Raw genomic sequence first — 18,272 nt, 5'->3', positions numbered from 1 at the left:
GCCACATACACTAGAGTTGGTGGGTTCAAATCCAGCCCGGACCCACCAAACAACAATGACAACTACAACCAAAAAATAGCCAGGCATTGTGGCGGGCACCTGTAGTCCCAGCTACTTGGGAGGCTAGGCAAGAGAATCTCTTAAGCATAGGAGTTGGAGGTTGCTGTGAGCTGTGATGTCACCGCACTCAACCCAGGGTGACAAAAACAGTATCTTGAGGCTCTGTCTCAAAGGAAAAAATAAAAAATTTAAATTAAAAAAAAAATTTTGTAAAAGACATTTGGAGAGAGGATCGATGCCCGTAGCTCAGTGAGCAGAGCGCTGGTTACACACACCAAGGCTGGCAGGTTCAAGCCCAGCCTGGGCATGTTAAACAACAGTGAAAACTGCAACCAAAAAATAGACGGGGTGTTGTGGTGGGTGCCTGTAACCCCAGCTCCTTGGGAAGCTGAGGCAAGAGAATCCCTTATGCCCAAGAGTTTGAAGTTGTGAGCTGTGATGCCACAGCACTCTACCAAGCATGACTTAGTGAGACTCTGTCTCAAAAAAAAAAAAGACATTTGGAGGGAAACTGAAAAAAATTGTAGTAAATTACTATTAACTTTGGAAAAGGGAATTGTGGTTATGTAGAAAAATACTCTTTTTTTTTTAAATGTACACTGAAGATAATCATTGTCATGATACCTGTAATTTTACATACTTTTAAATACTTGAGCAAAATTAAAAATTTTGGACAATATTAACAAATTTTAATATTCTCATTCTCTTAATCTTTTTTTGGAGTGTTTCAAAAACTTGCTTTTTAAAAGTTTTCGGCTTTTTTATTTATTTCAGGGTTAATATGGGGGAACATATAATGATGTTACATAAATGGGTTTTATAAGGTTAAAGTCCACATTACAGTTGTGTCCTTCACATAGTAGGTGTGCCATATACCTGTGCAATGTACCTATTGGGTGGAAACTTACCCAACTCTTTCCCTCCACATTTGGATTTAATATAGTTCTTCTCTCACATGAACATGTAGTTGTTAACCACTATCTCCAAACTGGTACTGAGTACTTGTGATGCTTATTTTCCCATTCTCATGATACTTTGCCTAGGAGAATATTCTCCAAATCCATCCAGGTTGTTACAAAAGATACAAAATCCCTATCTTTTTTATAGCTGAATATTATTCCATGATACATATACCACAATTTATTAATTCATTTATGTGTTGAAGGGCACTTTGGTTGTTTCCACATTTTTGCAATTATGAATTAGGTGCAGATGTCCTCGTGGTAAAATGTCTTTTTTTCTTTAGGGTAGATGCCTCCAGTAATGGGGTTACAGCAGCAGTTCTAAACCTGCGGGTCGTGACCCAGAGGAACTGTATTAAAGGGTTGTGGCATTAGGAAGGTTGAGAACCACTGGGTTATAAGATCCCCTTTAGGGGAGGTCTACTTTTAGATCTTTGAGGAATCTCCATACTGCTTTCCATAAAGGCTGTACTAATTTGCAGTCTCACCAACAGTGGATGAGTGTTCCCTAGCCCTCAGCAACATCATAATCTATATCCATCAGCTATTTCTGTTGTGATTATGATCTATAACAAACAACTCCAAAATTTCATTTGCTTACAACAACAAACATAGAGCACTTTTGCCCACTGGTCTGCAGGCCAGGGGGACTTGGCTTCGGGATGTGGGTTGGATTCAGGTCTGCTCTATGCGTCTTCATTCTAGGAGCAGTGACTGAAGGCTGAAGCAGCAGTGACTGCCAGGACCATATTCTTATCTCAGAGGGCGAAGGTTCAAGAATGCTGGTGGAGATCCCCAATATGTAGCCCCTCAGAGGCTCATCTTGGACTGGCACACTGACACTTCCACCCATCTTCTGTGGATCAAAGCATGACAAAGACCCAGTGTCAACAGGGTAGCATGAATGCTCCCCTACAACAAGAAGTCCTGAAAAATCATGTGGCAAAGAACCTGAATATATAGGGAGGAAGGGAAGAGTTGGAAACCACAACAGAGGCTTTCTCATCAGAGTTCCCAACTTTGTGTTTCCTGTAACACAATGTTCTGTTCAAACCAGTTCCTAATGGCTGCTTCTTGGAAAGTCTGTACACAAGCACTAGGAGAAAGTCAATGAATCTCATATGGGTTAGACAGAAGCCTAATTTACTATTTAACACAGGAACCACCTACCTTTTGCCATTTCAAAGACTAGCACCTAAGGCCAGCTGGACTCAAGAGTCCAACTTACGGGCGGTGCCTGTGGCTCAGTCGGTAAGGCGCCGGCCCCATATATCGAGGGTGGCAGGTTCAAACCCAGCCCCGGCTGAACTGCAACCAAAAAATAGCCGGGCGTTGTGGCGGGCGCCTGTGGTCCCAGCTACTCAGGAGGCTGAGGCAAGAGAATTGCTTAAGCCCAGGAGTTGGAGGTTGCTGTGAGCCATGTGACGCCACGGCACTCTACCAAGGGCCATATAGTGAGACTCTGTCTCTACAAAAAAAAAAAAAAAAGAGTCCAACTTACAATTCTTTATCCTCATCTGATTCCTCCAAGAGGCACACATTTTCCTGCCTTCGGCCCTAAGCCATTCCTGTCACACTGTTGTTGAGCCCAAAACATTTCTTCTTTTCTCATTTTCCGATTTGTTTTATCAGCAAAAGAACCTTAGACTTTATATGTAGTATACAGAGATTATGTTGCTTGAAGTTTACAGGATAAGCATGGACGTTGTATGTAGCATATTGAAATTGTGATAATTTAATTAAACCATGGATTTAATGGACCTCCCGGGAAAGTGTGAAGATCAACCTTTTTAAAACCCTACTCCCTGTTGATGAACAACAGCAACAACAACAAACTCATGTTCTCCTTCATGGTAAACATTTAATAAGGGCACTTTCTATTAGCTTATTATACTGCTTTGTTTTCATAGCAATAGAAACAGAGATCAAAGGCAAACAAGACTAGTGTCTTGAGAACCCTGGGGAGAGGATTTTAGAAGGGGAAAATTGGGTCAAAAATCAGAGGTCAAACAAGAATATCACTAAAACTAATCGGTTAGATTTGGCCAAAGCCACCACGGCTAGTTGCACAGGTTGTACCTTGCACAAGGGCACTCGCCCAAAAGGACAAGTGGGGCTAAAATTCAGCACGTGCCCTGTCTGCCAGCCTAGACAAGGCCCTCGTGCAGGCTGGCATCATCTGGAGAAAGGAATGCCATTTATAAAGCACACAAGGTTGTGATCTGATTTCCAAGCTCGAGCCCAAAGAACTATTCCTTACATTCACCCAGTGGGGTCACATTTTCTAAATAGCACAATGCACCATATGAGCTACTGGACCTGAATTTAGCAACTGAGAGGTCAAATGGGAGGATAAAAATTTTAATTTACATGACAGCCGTTTGTAAACCTATAACACTATTCAAGCATAAAGCAGGGCAGGCCAAGGTGATTCAGAAGCATAGCAGGTGACAGCAGAAATTACATTGACCACAAATATTTTCAGCCTAACCCACAGCAGGTAGATTCCACATGAGATACTCAGATATCTAACAAACTCCTCTGTGGGCAATCATTTGAGAACAGACTGGCCAGAAAGTACAGATGGGAGTGGACGTGATGATTTCTAAAAGTCCACCTTGGTTGCAAACCCCAGGGCAGATCTAGCCAATAGGGTAGAAAAAAAACTCAGACAGCAGCACCTGAGCCAGCCTGGCCTGGCATAACTGCTTTGATCTCGCCAAGTTTGACTTGAAGAAAACATCTGGTTCCGGGGCTTCTCAGAGGCCAGTTGGTGCAAAACCAAGGGGAGGTTTTTGTAAAGGTCTGTAACATCGTGATTGGGGGGATACGCACAGTGCTACAAAACCCACAGAGACCTGTACAAAAACTGCAGGGGCAAAAGTGTTATTTCCCTGGGAAATTCTCAGCCTGGGAACTATCCCCCAAGGGATGAATTCACCAGGCAGCTTTCTTCCTTGCTTGGTGGCCCAGAAAGGATGCCAAGAAGTTGACTGACCAAGGAAGATGACCTCTCACTCCCTATTGTTCTCCCTTGGGTGAAACTGTCATTTCAATATTTTCTTACAGCACTTTTGGGGAATACAAAAAGGTGTTCTTTAAAAACTACTCTTATCTTGCTTTCGTGCTGATTCTACTACAAAAGAGAATTCTATGAGCTACTTATATGGTATGTATGAATCCAACTCCCTAGAGACATTTGCTCAAATGCTTTGCTTTGCGGTTGGGAAGATGGATTTGAAGAGAGATTGATTTGTTTGTAGGCAATCACCAGCCACCGCTGCTCATTCTGAAACAATTGTGTAAATCACCCGAACCTGATCAATGCTTCACGCCACCTCATCTCCTCTTATGGGGCCACACGTTACCTGCCCTCACAGCAGCATCAGTGACTGTAAATGCCTTGACTCTGAAGTAGTCACAGATCCAAGACTCATCATCTTTCAGAGACTGAGAGCTATATGTAGGTCTAGGAAGAAAGAACAATCTAAAACAACAGAAAGCGACCTTTCGGAGCTCCTGGTAAGGTGTACTGTGCAGGGAATATTCACGGCAGGAAGACGGCTCCTGCACGCTCCTCACACAGCAGCCTCCTGAAGCAAACCCATCCCAATCTGCAGTGGATTAAATCATCAGGAACCAGCTAGATGAACAACAAGTGCCATCTTCCAAGGAGCCAAGCCCTAAAGATCCTCCAGTTCTAAAGCTGCTGAGGAGGAGACAGGCAGGAAGTACTGTGGGGATTATAGAGAGGTCGTGGAACGCCGTGATACAGATAAGCTCATCTTCGGACAAGGAACCCGTTTGACTGTGGAACCAGGTAAGTAATTCTTTTCTTTGAAATTTGGAGTTAAGGCATCTTCCATCTAGGAGGCAGAAATATTAGAAAACAGGAATGGGTGAAAAAAGCACTTATCTAGGGTTAAGAATAACTCCTGGGAAGAAGCGAACTATGGTTATTCCCCTCCATGGGAGCGGGGGAGGGAGGTGTCTGCAAAAACAATGGTCCTTAGGGGATATCGAAAAGCCCATACAGGTCGGGAAAACTGAGAGAATTCTGCCCAATTCGTGAGATTCAGGTCCAGCTATAGAAACCAGAGTCATTGACCCAACACCTGAGCAGAATCACAACTGACCCAAAATGAGGCTGATCTGAGTCAGGGTGATTCTATGGAGGTGATTCCAAACATAAACAATTCTGACCTTCCTTAGGCCAAACACATCCATCCCCTGGGCATGGAAGGTGAGGCCAGAGCAAGTGGTCACTGGCAATGCTGCATCTCTCTTTAGAGGAAAGGAATGTGTTCCAGACATTTGTTTCTAATTGTTTGAGCTGCAAAGGAAAACTAGGTTACTAGTGAGAAGTATGGAACATTTTGATTCTCATTGATACCAGATGCCAAGCATAACAAAGTGAATGTGCAATGCTTCCAACTAAGAAATGTTTTGCAGTCCCTAGGGCTCAGCCACGAGTAGTCCCCTACTCGTGGCTAGTCCCCTAGTGTGTCCATCTCACAAAGAGGACAGGGAGCCACTCAATTAACTATTATGAGGGAATCATACTCAACACAGAAAGCATCTTTTGGTGTCCTTTAAGTGGCATTTGAATTCAACTGTGTCTTGCTAAAAGAAGATAGAGGTCTCCACTTAGCAGAAACTTCCCATTAGATAATGCATGTTAATTTTAAGCCAGAGAATGTGATAAACCAAGACCAAAAGCCAGAGCAAAGTTCCCAGGGAAGTCTAGCAGTAGGGGTTGTGGTCCCAAGTCGGCCCAACTGCCTACTAGAAAAAAGGAGCTTTGGCATCCATCTTGTGTTTTCCAAGGTGAAAGAAGGCTCTAGAGAGAGAGGGTGGAAGAGGGTGATGAGTGGTGTCTCTCAGAGACTAATTGAGGACTGGGTGGCCCTGGTGTAAGCAGTGAAGGAGGCCAGGGGGAAAAACAGGCATCTACACCACCAAGCCCCACAATCTGTGGGAAAGAGAACAGCTTTGCCTTTTGAGAGAAAGAGAGAGACACCCAAAAGAGATGCATTCAGGCTTTTCCTTTTTTAAATCAAAATCTTGGAATGATTTAGAAAATTCAACTAATTCAGGCCCTTGCCTTCCAGGGCATCCAAGCTATGAGCCAGCAGGCCACATGGAGGTTATCTGAGGCCTGTTTTGCTTATCTGCGGTATCAGACACTGTAAAAAGTACACTTGAACTTTTTTTTTCTTTGCTTATCAGCTTTAGTTAGCATTTATGTCTTTAATGTGTGGGCCAAGACAACTCTACTACTTCCAATGCATAGCAGAAAATAAAAAAAAGGTTGGACACCCCTACAATGCCTTTTTGGCTTTAAAACATCTCACTAAAATAATAGTTTACCCACATTTCCAACAAAATAAATGACTGATTTCCTAATTTCCCTTTGTTGGCCAAGTTCTTCCTAATGGATTAAGTTCCTCTGTTTACAGAGTTACATGGTCCAATATTTCCCTAAGTGTGGAATGCACAGTGCAGGATTTTAGATGGTAGATGGATAGACTTTCTTTTCATTTTAACAGCTCTATCTTTTTTTTTTTTTAGATATTTTCTTTTTTTCTTTTCTTTTTTTTTTTTATTGTTGGGGATTCATCGAGGGTACAATAAGCCAGGTTACACTGATTGCAATTGTTAGGTAAAGTCCCTCTTGCAATCATGTCTTGCCCCCATAAAGTGTGGCACACACCAAGGCCCCACCCCCCTCCCTCCGTCCCTCTTTCTGCTTCCCCCCCATAACCTTAATTGTCATTAATTGTCCTCATATCAAAATAACAGCTCTATCTTTTAATGGATATCAGAATAGTACAACTAGATCATCAAAACCATGTGATTTAAATTTTTCTTTTAATTATATTCCAAGTAAATTTTTTTAAAAATTATTAAGCAAATTATGACAGATGGATGTGCCCAAAAAAAGTAAATAAATAAAAACCTCAAAGAAGATGTGACTAATTGAAGTTTGGAAAACACTGACCTGGTGCATTCTGTCATCCTTTGAAGTGAAAATATAAAGGGCTTCCAGAGGGGGCAGGACACTGAATGTCTTTGAATGGTGCCTTCTTTTTTTAGCCAACTAATATTGGATTAAAGAGGCATCCGTGCAAACCCAGGGCCTTTATCTTTTCAGAAGCCTTTTGATGCTTTCTTTCCTCAGGAGCTTCTTTCAAGTTCTTACTCATAGGGCTCCCAGGTAGCACAAAACTAACAGAATGGGTCTATAGAAACCCATGGGTACGGGTCCCATCATACGGTCCCATCGTACATTTCAGCCCTCCAAATAGAGTAAACCAGAAGACAGCACTTCACTTCGTAAGACAGAGCCAGAGAACAGGGCAAAACAGCATGGAAAAAAGTGCTGCTGTGTAAATTTGTGCTTCTGACGGTGGCGATGGCAGGGCTTAGATAAGGGTGCTGGTCATCAGCAACATCTGTATGGAATACTATCTCTTATTATATGTCCTCTTTGTATCACTGACCACTGTTTGAGTGCTTGTCCTTTATCAGGCCATAGGAATAGGCATTTCGATGAATGTCGTTTTGCTCCATTCTCACAATGATCATGTGGAATTAGATACCATCACTTGCATTTTACAGATTAGGACACTGAATCTCAGGGGAGCTCCCCAAGATCAGGCAGCTTAGCAAAGGCATAATTTGAATCATCTGTCTGATTCCGGGATCTGTGCTCTTAAGAACTTGGCCATTCTGTCCGGGCTGCAGCTTAATGGGGGCACAAGTAGAAATTTTTCCTGCCTGGCCCAGGATTCAGCAGCTTGCAAAGCTGAATCTTAAACAAAAGCTATGCTACTTCCCTTCCAGCACCATCCCCACCACCTCCTTCACAGAGAAAGAGCTCCTGCCCACCCACCCTAGGTCAAAGTCAATTATGCAAAGACAGCTTCTTCTTCCCAAGGAGGAGCCCAGTGAGACCCACCCCTCGCATTACATCCCTGGAGAAATGTCTAGGGAGTGATCAGAGCATCACCCTTTCCTCCAAGAAAGAGGAGATCACAAAGTTCTGGACTCATCAACACATGCTCAAACTTCCAAGAGATGATGTTCCCATTTCTCCCGCCCACTGGCCCTTGCTTGGCATCTTTGGCATTCCCTCCCACCCCAATGAGCATCTCCCAGAACCCAGATCTTGCACCTGCAGATCCCTCTACCTGAGACCACTTTCTCCCAGGAACTCACATAGCTTTCTCCCTCCCCTCCTCCAGGTCTCTACCAAATGTTACTTCTGGTGAGGCCTTTCCCAACCATTGCTTGTCATTTTGCAGACTCCTTTCTTGCTCACGTCCGCCTGGAACTGTGGGTGCTCATTGACTGTCTCTCATGGAGCAAGGATTTTGAGTTGTTTCTTACTATAGCTACAAATAGTGTATTGAAGGCACTAAATAAATGAATGAATAAATGCAGAAAGGAATGAATGAATCAGAGGAAAAGTCAGCTGTGGTATAAGGCGAAAGGAAATAGAAATGGAAGTAATCTGGCAATCTGCAGAGCCAACCCTGAGTCCCAGCTCTGCACCCTCTCATCACATGCCTAGCACTATTGTATGTGCCAGCGTGAACAAAGTAGACAAAACTTCATGCTATATTGGAACTTACTTTCTAATGGCAAGAGACAGATGGTAGGAAAAGTTAATTAATTAAATATATAGTATTTTAGGTGGTATTAAGCCCTGAGAAGAAAAGCAAAGCAGGGAAAGAGAATAAAGAATACTAGTGCGAGGAAGCAATGTGCAGTTTTAAACAGAAGTCACAGAAAGCCTCCTGGGAAAGGTGGCATTTGAGCAGTGATCTGGGGAGGCAGCCAGAGCAGGAGAGCGCTTCCCCATCGTGCTGCCTGGGGAAGAACAGCAAGGGGGCTATGGGGACAGAACTCAAACATCAGGTCAGGTTGTGATGGGGGGGGTGTGTGGCTCGTAGGCCACTGTAAGGGCTTCTGCTTTTGGATTCAAAGGGAAGATCGGAGAATAAAATGGAGGTCACACATGACCTAGAGAAAAGACAGAGAGGACTGGACTCCAGTTCTCACCCGTGACCCTGAGAAGTGATCACCCTTCTCAACTCAGAGAACAACAAAAAATCAAATTCTCTTCTTCCTCGGCAACCTCTCCCAACAGCCCTTTCCCCAAAGAGGTGTCCTGGTAGTAATACATCCCCCCTGCTTCAAGTAGAACTTATTTTCTCTGAATCTAACCCTTAAAAACATTCTAATAATTACCTTGAGGCTTCCTAGTTTACAGAATGCTTTATGTAGACCCTGTCACTTAATCTTTCAACCTCTAATACAGAGATATTATCTGCATTTTATAAAGGAGACAGATAAAACTCAGTAAGCTTAAAGAACTTGGCCAAGATTATACACTTGGTAAGGGACAGAGTCTTCTGATATCTTTCTACTTCAAATGAGAACCACCCTCATGTTAGTGATTCTCAACGTATGATTTGTAGTCCTTTATGGGAGATAAGCTGACCTAGAAATGCATCTTCCCTTTTTGGTTTTTATGAGTAACATACAGACAACCTCATAGACTCTGATTCTTACATATTATAGGAGCTAATGTAACTGTCTTCTAAGTGTGAGTGTGTCATTAAAGCTTGCTGCAATTTAGTATTCATGAATAGTTATTAAAATGAGCTGAAGAATTGAATTCTATTTTATACTAAAAAGTCTGGCTGTTGCACGATTCTTGGCAATGATGCAAAGTTCTTGGATATGAAATGGAATTCCCCTAAAAGGCTAGAATAAGTGGTGCATATAACCCCGTAGGCCTTTTCCCCACCTAAATGTAGCCCAAAGTTTAGGAACCACTACTTTATAACCAACTGAACAATATCACCTCATAGAGATTTTTCCACTTCTCTTTAATCCTAATCAAACCAAAATCTCCATTCTCGTCAACATTTATTCTCTCTCCTTTGGAGCATAAATTCTGTCAAATTGTGACATGGGCAAAAACTTGGATTTCTATTTGACATTGGAGTCATCTCCTGCTCCATCCTGAAGAACAGCCTCCAAAACTGAGGATAAAATAGTTTAGACCAGCAAGGGCAGAAAATGCATCCAACAGATACCACCTGATTTGGCAACCGGGGCTGGGGTTACTGTAAAGAGAAAATTTGCATTAAATTTGCCAGCTGTGTAGAACCTCTGATCTTTGGCAAAGGAACCCATCTGGAGGTAGAACCACATGAGTAGTTTGCTTTTCCTCCTTACTACATTTGGCAATTATCTCTATTAAATATTTTCCTAAATTATCAGATTGGGAAACAGTTCTCATACTGTTGAAAAATTCCTCCAGCAGATAATTTAGTGTGGGATGGTTTGTGGAAAAGGGATTGAGTTTCTGATAAAGTCCAGGAGTGGGTGTGTGATTTGGACAACCTTCTTGATCCACTGTCTTTCCCAGAGAGTCTTCCTTGTCTTCCTGCTCACTGACTAAGTTTGGAGAACAGCTTACTTAACACCTGTGCAGTCACCTTATATGTACAGAGAGGGCCACGCTTATAGCACTTCCGAGCAGTGGATGGGAGGTGGGCGGAACAAGGAGCACATAATACTGAGACTTCAGAGACCAAGTTCTAATCCTTCTGATGAACTCAGTGACTTAACTTCAATGCACTCTAATTTCCCTGTAGTTACACTGACAGATTTCCAAGGTGTCTTCCAGCTCAGCACATGATGATCCTGATTGTCCCCCAGACTAGTTCTTAGGGACGATTTGGTAGGAAAAGCAACAACACCCAATGGTGCAAATATCTTATGACTCAGGCAGAATTCTGTGACTTCATGGAAAGAAGTGCTGTCAAGGAAGTAAAACTGTCCCTGTGCATCCATTAATTAGCCCTCGTGTGACCACAGGGGTTTGGAAAGTGACCACTGAGGTTCCTTTCAACCCTATTCTATCACTCTAGTTCCACAGATGGAAACTGGAGTCCAAAGATCTGAGAGAGAGGCCTGGTTCAGCCACTCAGTTAACCACTTTTAGCTTCAGTGACTTCATCTGTAAGATGGATGTAATAATATCACCTCATGGGGTTTGTTACAATGATGTTTGTGGAAGGGAAAGGATGTTAGGTAGAAAAGCACTTAATACAAATGGAGAGCAGCTATGGTTATTCTGATCCTCTGGGAAGATCCCAGGTCTTTTGCATCAGTGGTTCTTGCAATAACCTTCATGTCTTTCCACCCCTCACTGAGACACAGTCCTGTTGTGATTGATTTAATTGAGCCTTAGAGTTAGGTTTCTGCTAACAATGGCCATTTGGCAATTCTCAGCAAAACCAAAATGATTCCTTTCTCCCTATGAACATATGATCCCAAAGCAAGATCTGGGGGTAAAAAGAGATGGCAGGATGAGGAGATAATAGCAGAAAACCTGCTGACTTTCCTAAATGCCAACACTCAGAAGATAACAGACATCAAAAACCTTCCAAAATGTAATAATGTTCAGATCTCAGAAGCCCCTTGCAAATCTCTGTCTCTAGCTACACCCATTCTGCTCTACCCATCCCCTTCCAAACAGATGAACTAGTCTGATAGGAGGAACAAGTGGCAAGATTTTTTGTAGTGATGTCTGGGGTGGTGCTTTGACAGCACAGCTCTTCTTTGGAAACAGCACTCAACTCATTGTGGAACCAAGTAAGTTGTGTCTTTTACTATAGGTCAATGTGTGTATATTTTCTTGGAGTTGTTGTAGCTTTGTCCTGAATGAGCAGAGTTTTTGAGGAAGTCAGTTGGCTCTAAATTGGAAATTCATTGTTGCAAAGAGCTGGGGTAAAATTCGAGGGCAGATGCATTAGATTTCTCTTAAGAAAGTATTCTGTACATGCTTGGAAACTCTGTTCTGAGGCTTGGTATTGATAAGTCTCTTACAGCTACCTAAGAAAGCCCTAGTCAGGCTTCTGGTTCTGGTCTCCTGAGCCCAGGGAAAAAGCAAGCTGCAGATGCAGATGAGAGAAAAGAGTCATGGTCACTGTGTAGGAAAAGGGAGAGGTAGAAAGAAGAAAAATATTATAAAAGGAGATAAATAAAGAAGTTCTCTCTCGCTCTCTCGCTCTCTCTCTCTTCCAATATAATCCTTCTCAATTTTTTCTAAGAACGTGCATTAAACAAACATGACTGGCTCAGACTAAACGGTCCCCAAGGGCTCATCCTAGCCTCAGTCTACTGAGAGCAGTTATAAGCTCACCTTCCGTGTTAGCCCTGAGCCTGGGGACTCAGCACAAGAATTCAGGAGCCCTTATCCAATGTAGAAACACAGCCCCAACTTCAGGATGGTAGAAAAGTCATGGTGCTCTCCTGGAGACAATGTCTCCTTGGCCTGTCCCACTATTTGGAAATCCAAGGCCTACATTCAGGTATTTTGGGTAATTGCTAACAGGCAATCACTGGGACCAGTGCAGAGAACAAGAGTCTGTCAGACACTTTCCAAAATGCCAAGTACAATGGGGCAGGCATTACCTCTTACATGGATAGATTTTTATTTTGTTAATTGAGAAGAAATAAGGAAGTGGGGAAAGGTAAATGGATGTGGGGAGGCTACATCATGGTCCTATAAGTGACTGGTACTGTCAACATGGTCTCTGCCTTTCAGAGGATTATATAAACTTATAAGGGTCCTTCATTTCCTGTTGCTTCCAGGGAAATAGTGGGATTTGGTGAGGTTCCTTATCTTTGAGGGGAGAGAGACTAAAGCAATGAAAAAGAAGGAAACAATCTTGTTATAGCTGATTGCAGTCTGATTGATGTTTAGCAAATTGCATCTGAGCAGAAAGTATTGTGTTTCATTTTCCCCTTTAAATCATTTCCACTTGAAATTTCGAATTATCTCCACTGTTAGAATCAAATCTTTGAGACTGTGCCTTTGGGAGTCTTAGGGAAGAAGGAAATTGATGAGACTGATGCTTAGCCCTTCTGCCAGGACGCTGACCATGCTCCCCAATGACACTCCACTTGCCTCTCTGATCTGCTTCTCCTGCAGTGATGGAATGTAATATGATGATGTGAAGCTCAGGTAGGACATGAGAATTTTCAATCAAGCGCCCCGTCTTTAGGGTTTTAACAGTGAATAATGGGCCTGCCCAACTGTCATTCTCTTTTGCCTGGTTCTAGCCCTAGGCCCTTGATTTTTGGTGATGAGACAGAGTAATTCATGTGGTCTTTAAGTTCTCTTTCACATGATTACTATATACTCCTGAGACTTGTATCCGGATCCAGAGTCAGGAGAAATTATAAAACAAAAATAAGCAATCCAAAGTAAGCCCTGGCTTCTCTGACCCACAGCCATGACACACAGCACCACTGGGCTTCCCCGATGGCAACCAATTTCTTGTTCAATCCTCAGGTTCTTAGAAAGCCTTTCACTGGGTTCAGGGGATTAGAAAGCAGATTCATTATTGTTGTGAGACTCTGAATGATGGGAAAAATTAAGTTTCTAATCAGAAAGCTATGTTTATGACCCAAGAGAAGGGAAGCAGAGTATGAGAATGGAACCTGTTTCTAAACCTTCCTTTCCTCAACCTAACATTCTTTGTAAGAAATGTCAATGGTCAGTGCCCCATCCCTACCCCAGGGCTACTATGGTCTTCTTGGAAGGCCCTTTCCAATAAACAGGCAGTTAAATTTTCCATCTTGAAGGCAGCAATCAGTCAACTGTCACCCTCTTTTTTTGTTCTGTCTTGTCTCTGTCCCAGCTTGGATGGGGACTTCATCTCTCTCCAGAAGTTCAACTATCATTAGCTTCAAAGGGAACTGAGACTCTGTGCACTCAGCCCCCTGGTCTCATCATGGCCAGCTTTGTAGTTCTCTGAGCCGTGGGCTCTCCAGGCTGAGACATGCAGCTAGGGAGGCAGAGCACAGATGTTTCAGCCCAGGCCCCAGGGCCAGCCCCAGGCTGGTTACCTGTCTGATAGTGTTGCAATGTGCTCTGAGGCCACCAGACACATGTTTTTTGGTACTGGCACCAAACTCTTCGTGGAGCCCCATGAGTTGATCTTTTTCCTATATTTCTAGGGAAATTTGAGTCCTGGGACTGGAGCTGCCATCCAGTTTGCTTTACAAATTATAACGAGCAGATGACATTATAACTAGGAGATGGAGTAGCATAGACAAGCAGTGAGCCAGAGTAAAAAGGCTGGACTAAGTCACTGCAATAGTTCTGTGACTACCTTTAATTTTAAATATATATACTGTATATTAAAACTCTAGTTTCCACTTATTTCTGAACTCTTCAGAGCAGCCCAGAAAACACAAGGAAATCTAGAAGAATTACACTAAGAATTAGAGCATTTAGGTGTAGGGAGAGACAATGGCAGGGCCGCTGTGGTCCTCAGGGGACTGCTTCATCCTTCCTATCCCTTTGGCTGACTTGAGCATGCCTCATTGCAAACTGAAAGCAAATACCTTGCAGCTTGGAAGATTCTGGAGAGAGGTTGTTAGCCTGGTCAGAGTAATCAGGTATAGCCAACTTTTCTTTCTAGGTTTAAATTAAATCCCATATTGGCAGAAAATCTTGAAATTCTGAGTGACATTTATTATAGATGTTGCCATTCTTAGGGACTGTGATTCTAAAACATAGATGATTTCTAAGTTTATAAATTAAGAAAGCCTGTTCAGGAAGGGTATACAGTTCTTTTTGTATTATCTACCAGTACATAACATGAGCATTGTATTGGTAATCATGAAAAGAGAAAGTCTGAAAATAAAACAATGGTCCAAACAAATAGCACTTGAAACACATGTTGTAATGTAATTACACTTGGCAAATCCTCAAAAGATAAACCATTAAGTTTTTCTTTTTCTTTAAATTTTGGACTACAATTTTATACAACTTTAAATTTTGGTTTAAGCCAAATATAAAATGGTCAGACAACTATTTTGAGTGCATTCCATTTTTTTAAAAAGTTTTAATTCAATCAGATAGCTTTCTCTTAGGTTACTAAAATTAAAAGAAAAAAAGCACCTTCCCTTCAAACAATTGTTTTGAACATATAGACTTTAACTTAGAAAGATAGTCTGAGAAAATGGTTTTCCCAAATCAAGGCATTACGCTCCATCTGAAATGCTAATAGATTCAGAGCTCAGTATCATAAGTGCATGACTTTCTTCAGGTTCAATTTCTTCACCAGTGTTTAAATTATTCAAATCACATCTCCCCAACCCCAAGCGATCATTGACAATTGTCTCATGAATTCAGGTTTTGAAATCCCAGCAAGCCTTAATTGTCAAACTAAATCAGACTAGGATTAAGTCATATGCTTAAATAAACAAGTGGTGTTGTTGTTTTAAATGGACAAGTTTCCTTTCTAGCTCATAATTCCCTTAAAAGTCAATCAGAATACATCTCAGACCAAAGTCAGGATAGTGAACAAGAAATGTAGCAGTGCTGAAGGAAGGTGAATGAGCAACACATGTGGTTTCCAGCCCTTACTAGGGTTATCTGTTTCTGTTATCAGTGGCTTCAGCTATTCGAGGAAACAAAACAATGAAGGTTTTCTCACGCAGGTTGAAAGCAGGTTCCAGGAAGGCCCTTTGAAAAATTCCCAGTCCTCTCTCTTATCTAGATCTAAAGCCAAAGATACAAGGAACCAGAGTATAAGGAACAAGTTTTCTGCCCTGAGTGACGGGAACAAAATTCGTCTTTCAGCTGTGCTTCTCAGCAGAGAAAAGATGGAGAACTATGATGGCAGTGATGAGGAGGCTGCTCTGATTTCCTAGGAAAGCCATGATTAGCCATTTACCGAGGGGTGATCAGCAGGAACTTCCTAACTAGCAGTCACTCTCTCTCAACCAGTTGAGTTTGTTGTAGCTCTACTACCACGAGCTACGTAGCTGAAGCCCAAATCCAGATTCATGGTAAAGCACTAGAAAAATTACTTATTTTCCATTTACACATTCATTACCAACTATTTGTTCAGCAATACCTAAGATCCTGATTGTAGACCATAGTAGATAAAATGTACACTGGAATTCAACATATTTTTCATTTGATGCCAAGAAGCCAAACTCACCTAAGTTTTAAATCCTAAGAGCCATATTTATGGGAATAATTAATATAAAAAATCAGCAATTAAGTTGAGGATTGGAAATATAACCAATTTCCCTTTACAAACTGATGGTCTTCCCTGATTTTAGGACTCCTTCTTTAGCAGTCATCTGAAGAGATCATAAGAATCCAAATCTCCATGGACACAAAATTTAATCACAATTCAAAAAACTTCAATAAAGCTTCAAGACTTTTGGTTTTGAGACAAACAAAAAAAACAAATGCATTTACAGAGTAGCAGATAGATGACAGCCCAAGGCGAGGCATGAGGGAAGAGAACACCAGGAGGAGACCCAGTTACTGAGCCAACATTCCATAGCTCCTCTTAGAATAAAACAAGAAAAGGGCTTCTACTCATTTTCTGCCTATAAGGACTTCTTGAGAGTGTGAGTTTTTATTCTCTGATTAAAGACTCAAGGGAAACTCTGGTAGTCAGTCCCTTACAGAAGAGTAAGTGCTCACCTAAAGGCAAAGACATTCCATTTAACTTTAACAGATCCCTTTCAGTCCATAAAACATGGAAGACTCCTGCAGTGACCCAAACACCCCCATCCTCAGAGCATTTGGACCAATTATGCAGTTTTTCTCAGACCCTCCATTCTTTAATTGACATAATGCTAATCATGAGCACCTGCTCTGTTGTCCTTCCAAGGGCCCATTCATTTAAAATAAACAAACTAGGGCAGACAGATATTCAACCTGACCTTAATTGTCCAGAGGATTGATCAATAAAACATACATAATTGAAACTCAGATGATCCAGAAACTTCTTTACAGTCGTTACTTTCCATCTCTGCTTCCATGTCTCTCTTGGCAGCTCCTAACTAGAAGCCAAACTGACTGCCTTTCCTGTCCACTCCCCTTGGCCATCCTTTCATGAGGTGCTCACAAGCCCAGATCACTCACAGGATGCATGGAGGTCTAGAGTGTAGTGTTTGGCCCCAGCGTAACTGGCATAATCACTACTGTTCAACTCCCACAAAGTTGTAGATAAATCATTTCATAAAATAAGTTTATTATATTTACAGAGTATCAGGCTCCTACCAAACCATCTGTTTTTGTCATGAAAAATGGGACAAATGTCGCTTGCCTGGTGAAGGACTTCTACCCCAAGAATGTGAATATAACTCTCAAATCATCCAAGAAGATAAAAGAATTTGACCCTGCTATTGTCATCTCTCCCAGTAAGAAGTACAGTGCTGTCAAGCTTGGTCAGTATGAAGATCCAAATTCAGTGACATGTTCAGTTGAGCACAACAGGGAAACTGTGCACTCCACAGACTTTGAATTGAAGACAAAGTCTTCAGGTGAGTCAGATCTGGCCTTAAGGGGTGGAGATTATGGGGAACAAAAATTAGGGGAAAGGCAAGTTAGAGATGTAAGCTCTGGAAAGATACTTCTCAATGTGGCATCATACTGGAAATAGACTTAGGCCCAACCACAGCCTTCCAAGGACTGGGAAGGAAAAGCTCTGCATCCCTCAACTGGAATCTAAGACAAGCCAGTCTTGTTTCATTCCCATCTCTCCTCCTTACCAGCCACTGCCTCTTTCATATGAGCAACTGTCCTACTACTAGACTCTGGGGTCAAAAGCCCATGTGCAGTGATTCAGTGCTAAATTCCAAAACAAAGGGCAGCCCAGCCCATTACAGGGTTAAGAATTTTCATTCTTCCTACATATTAGAAGCATGCCTAGATGTTGGCCTCATGGTGCAATGAAAAAAGCCCAGAACGGGAAGCATGTTGGTTGTGTCAATAGCTGTTGGACCTTAACCAGGTCACACCCTCTGGTCTTCAGTTTACTTATTTAAAGTCTCCCCCAGTTTTAAAACCCTATGGTCCTTTGAGCCCCTGTAGGTACTAATGTATCCCTGACGCCTGAGGTTTGTTCCAGATAATCAAAAACCAACAGAACCTGGAAAGACAGAGCCTCCAACGGCAGACCCTCAAAATGCAGATCCTCAAAAGACAGAGCAAACTTCGGAGAGCTGCCATAAACCCAAAGGTTAGTTCGAATCACGGGTCAAGCTTCAGAATTAAGAGTTAAAGCAAAACCTGTCATTGTCAACCAGGGTCAAAAAGCATCAGATTTTAAAAGAAAACAGAAACCACACTGAGCCCAGTGAGTTCTCTCAAGCCTCTGACTCCCCCAAATCCCCACGGAGCTT

General features: G+C 42.2%; 1 protein-coding gene and 2 gene segments (V, D, J or C); all 3 read left to right on the top strand.

The window, feature by feature from the left end:
• The window catches only part of LOC128587398 (T cell receptor alpha chain MC.7.G5-like), a 230,641-nt gene that overhangs the window by 127,309 nt on the left and 85,060 nt on the right, over window positions 1–18,272 (top strand).
• Window positions 1–18,272, top strand: part of LOC128587405 (T cell receptor alpha variable 8-3-like) — a 624,669-nt gene that overhangs the window by 552,338 nt on the left and 54,059 nt on the right.
• The window catches only part of LOC128587409 (immunoglobulin lambda-1 light chain-like), a 40,923-nt gene that overhangs the window by 19,546 nt on the left and 3,105 nt on the right, over window positions 1–18,272 (top strand). The window contains exons 3-5 of the mRNA XM_053593478.1: window positions 11,635–11,699; window positions 17,133–17,411; window positions 17,999–18,109. Coding sequence (XP_053449453.1) covers window positions 11,635–11,699; window positions 17,133–17,411; window positions 17,999–18,109 — 455 coding nt within the window. The remainder of the gene's footprint in view (window positions 1–11,634; window positions 11,700–17,132; window positions 17,412–17,998; window positions 18,110–18,272) is intronic.

The sequence above is a fragment of the Nycticebus coucang genome, chromosome 6 (assembly GCF_027406575.1).
Source record: "Nycticebus coucang isolate mNycCou1 chromosome 6, mNycCou1.pri, whole genome shotgun sequence".
Taxonomy (NCBI): domain Eukaryota; kingdom Metazoa; phylum Chordata; class Mammalia; order Primates; family Lorisidae; genus Nycticebus; species Nycticebus coucang.
The sequence above is the reverse complement of the archived record's forward strand: the minus strand, read 5'-3'. Positions and strand labels throughout refer to the sequence as shown.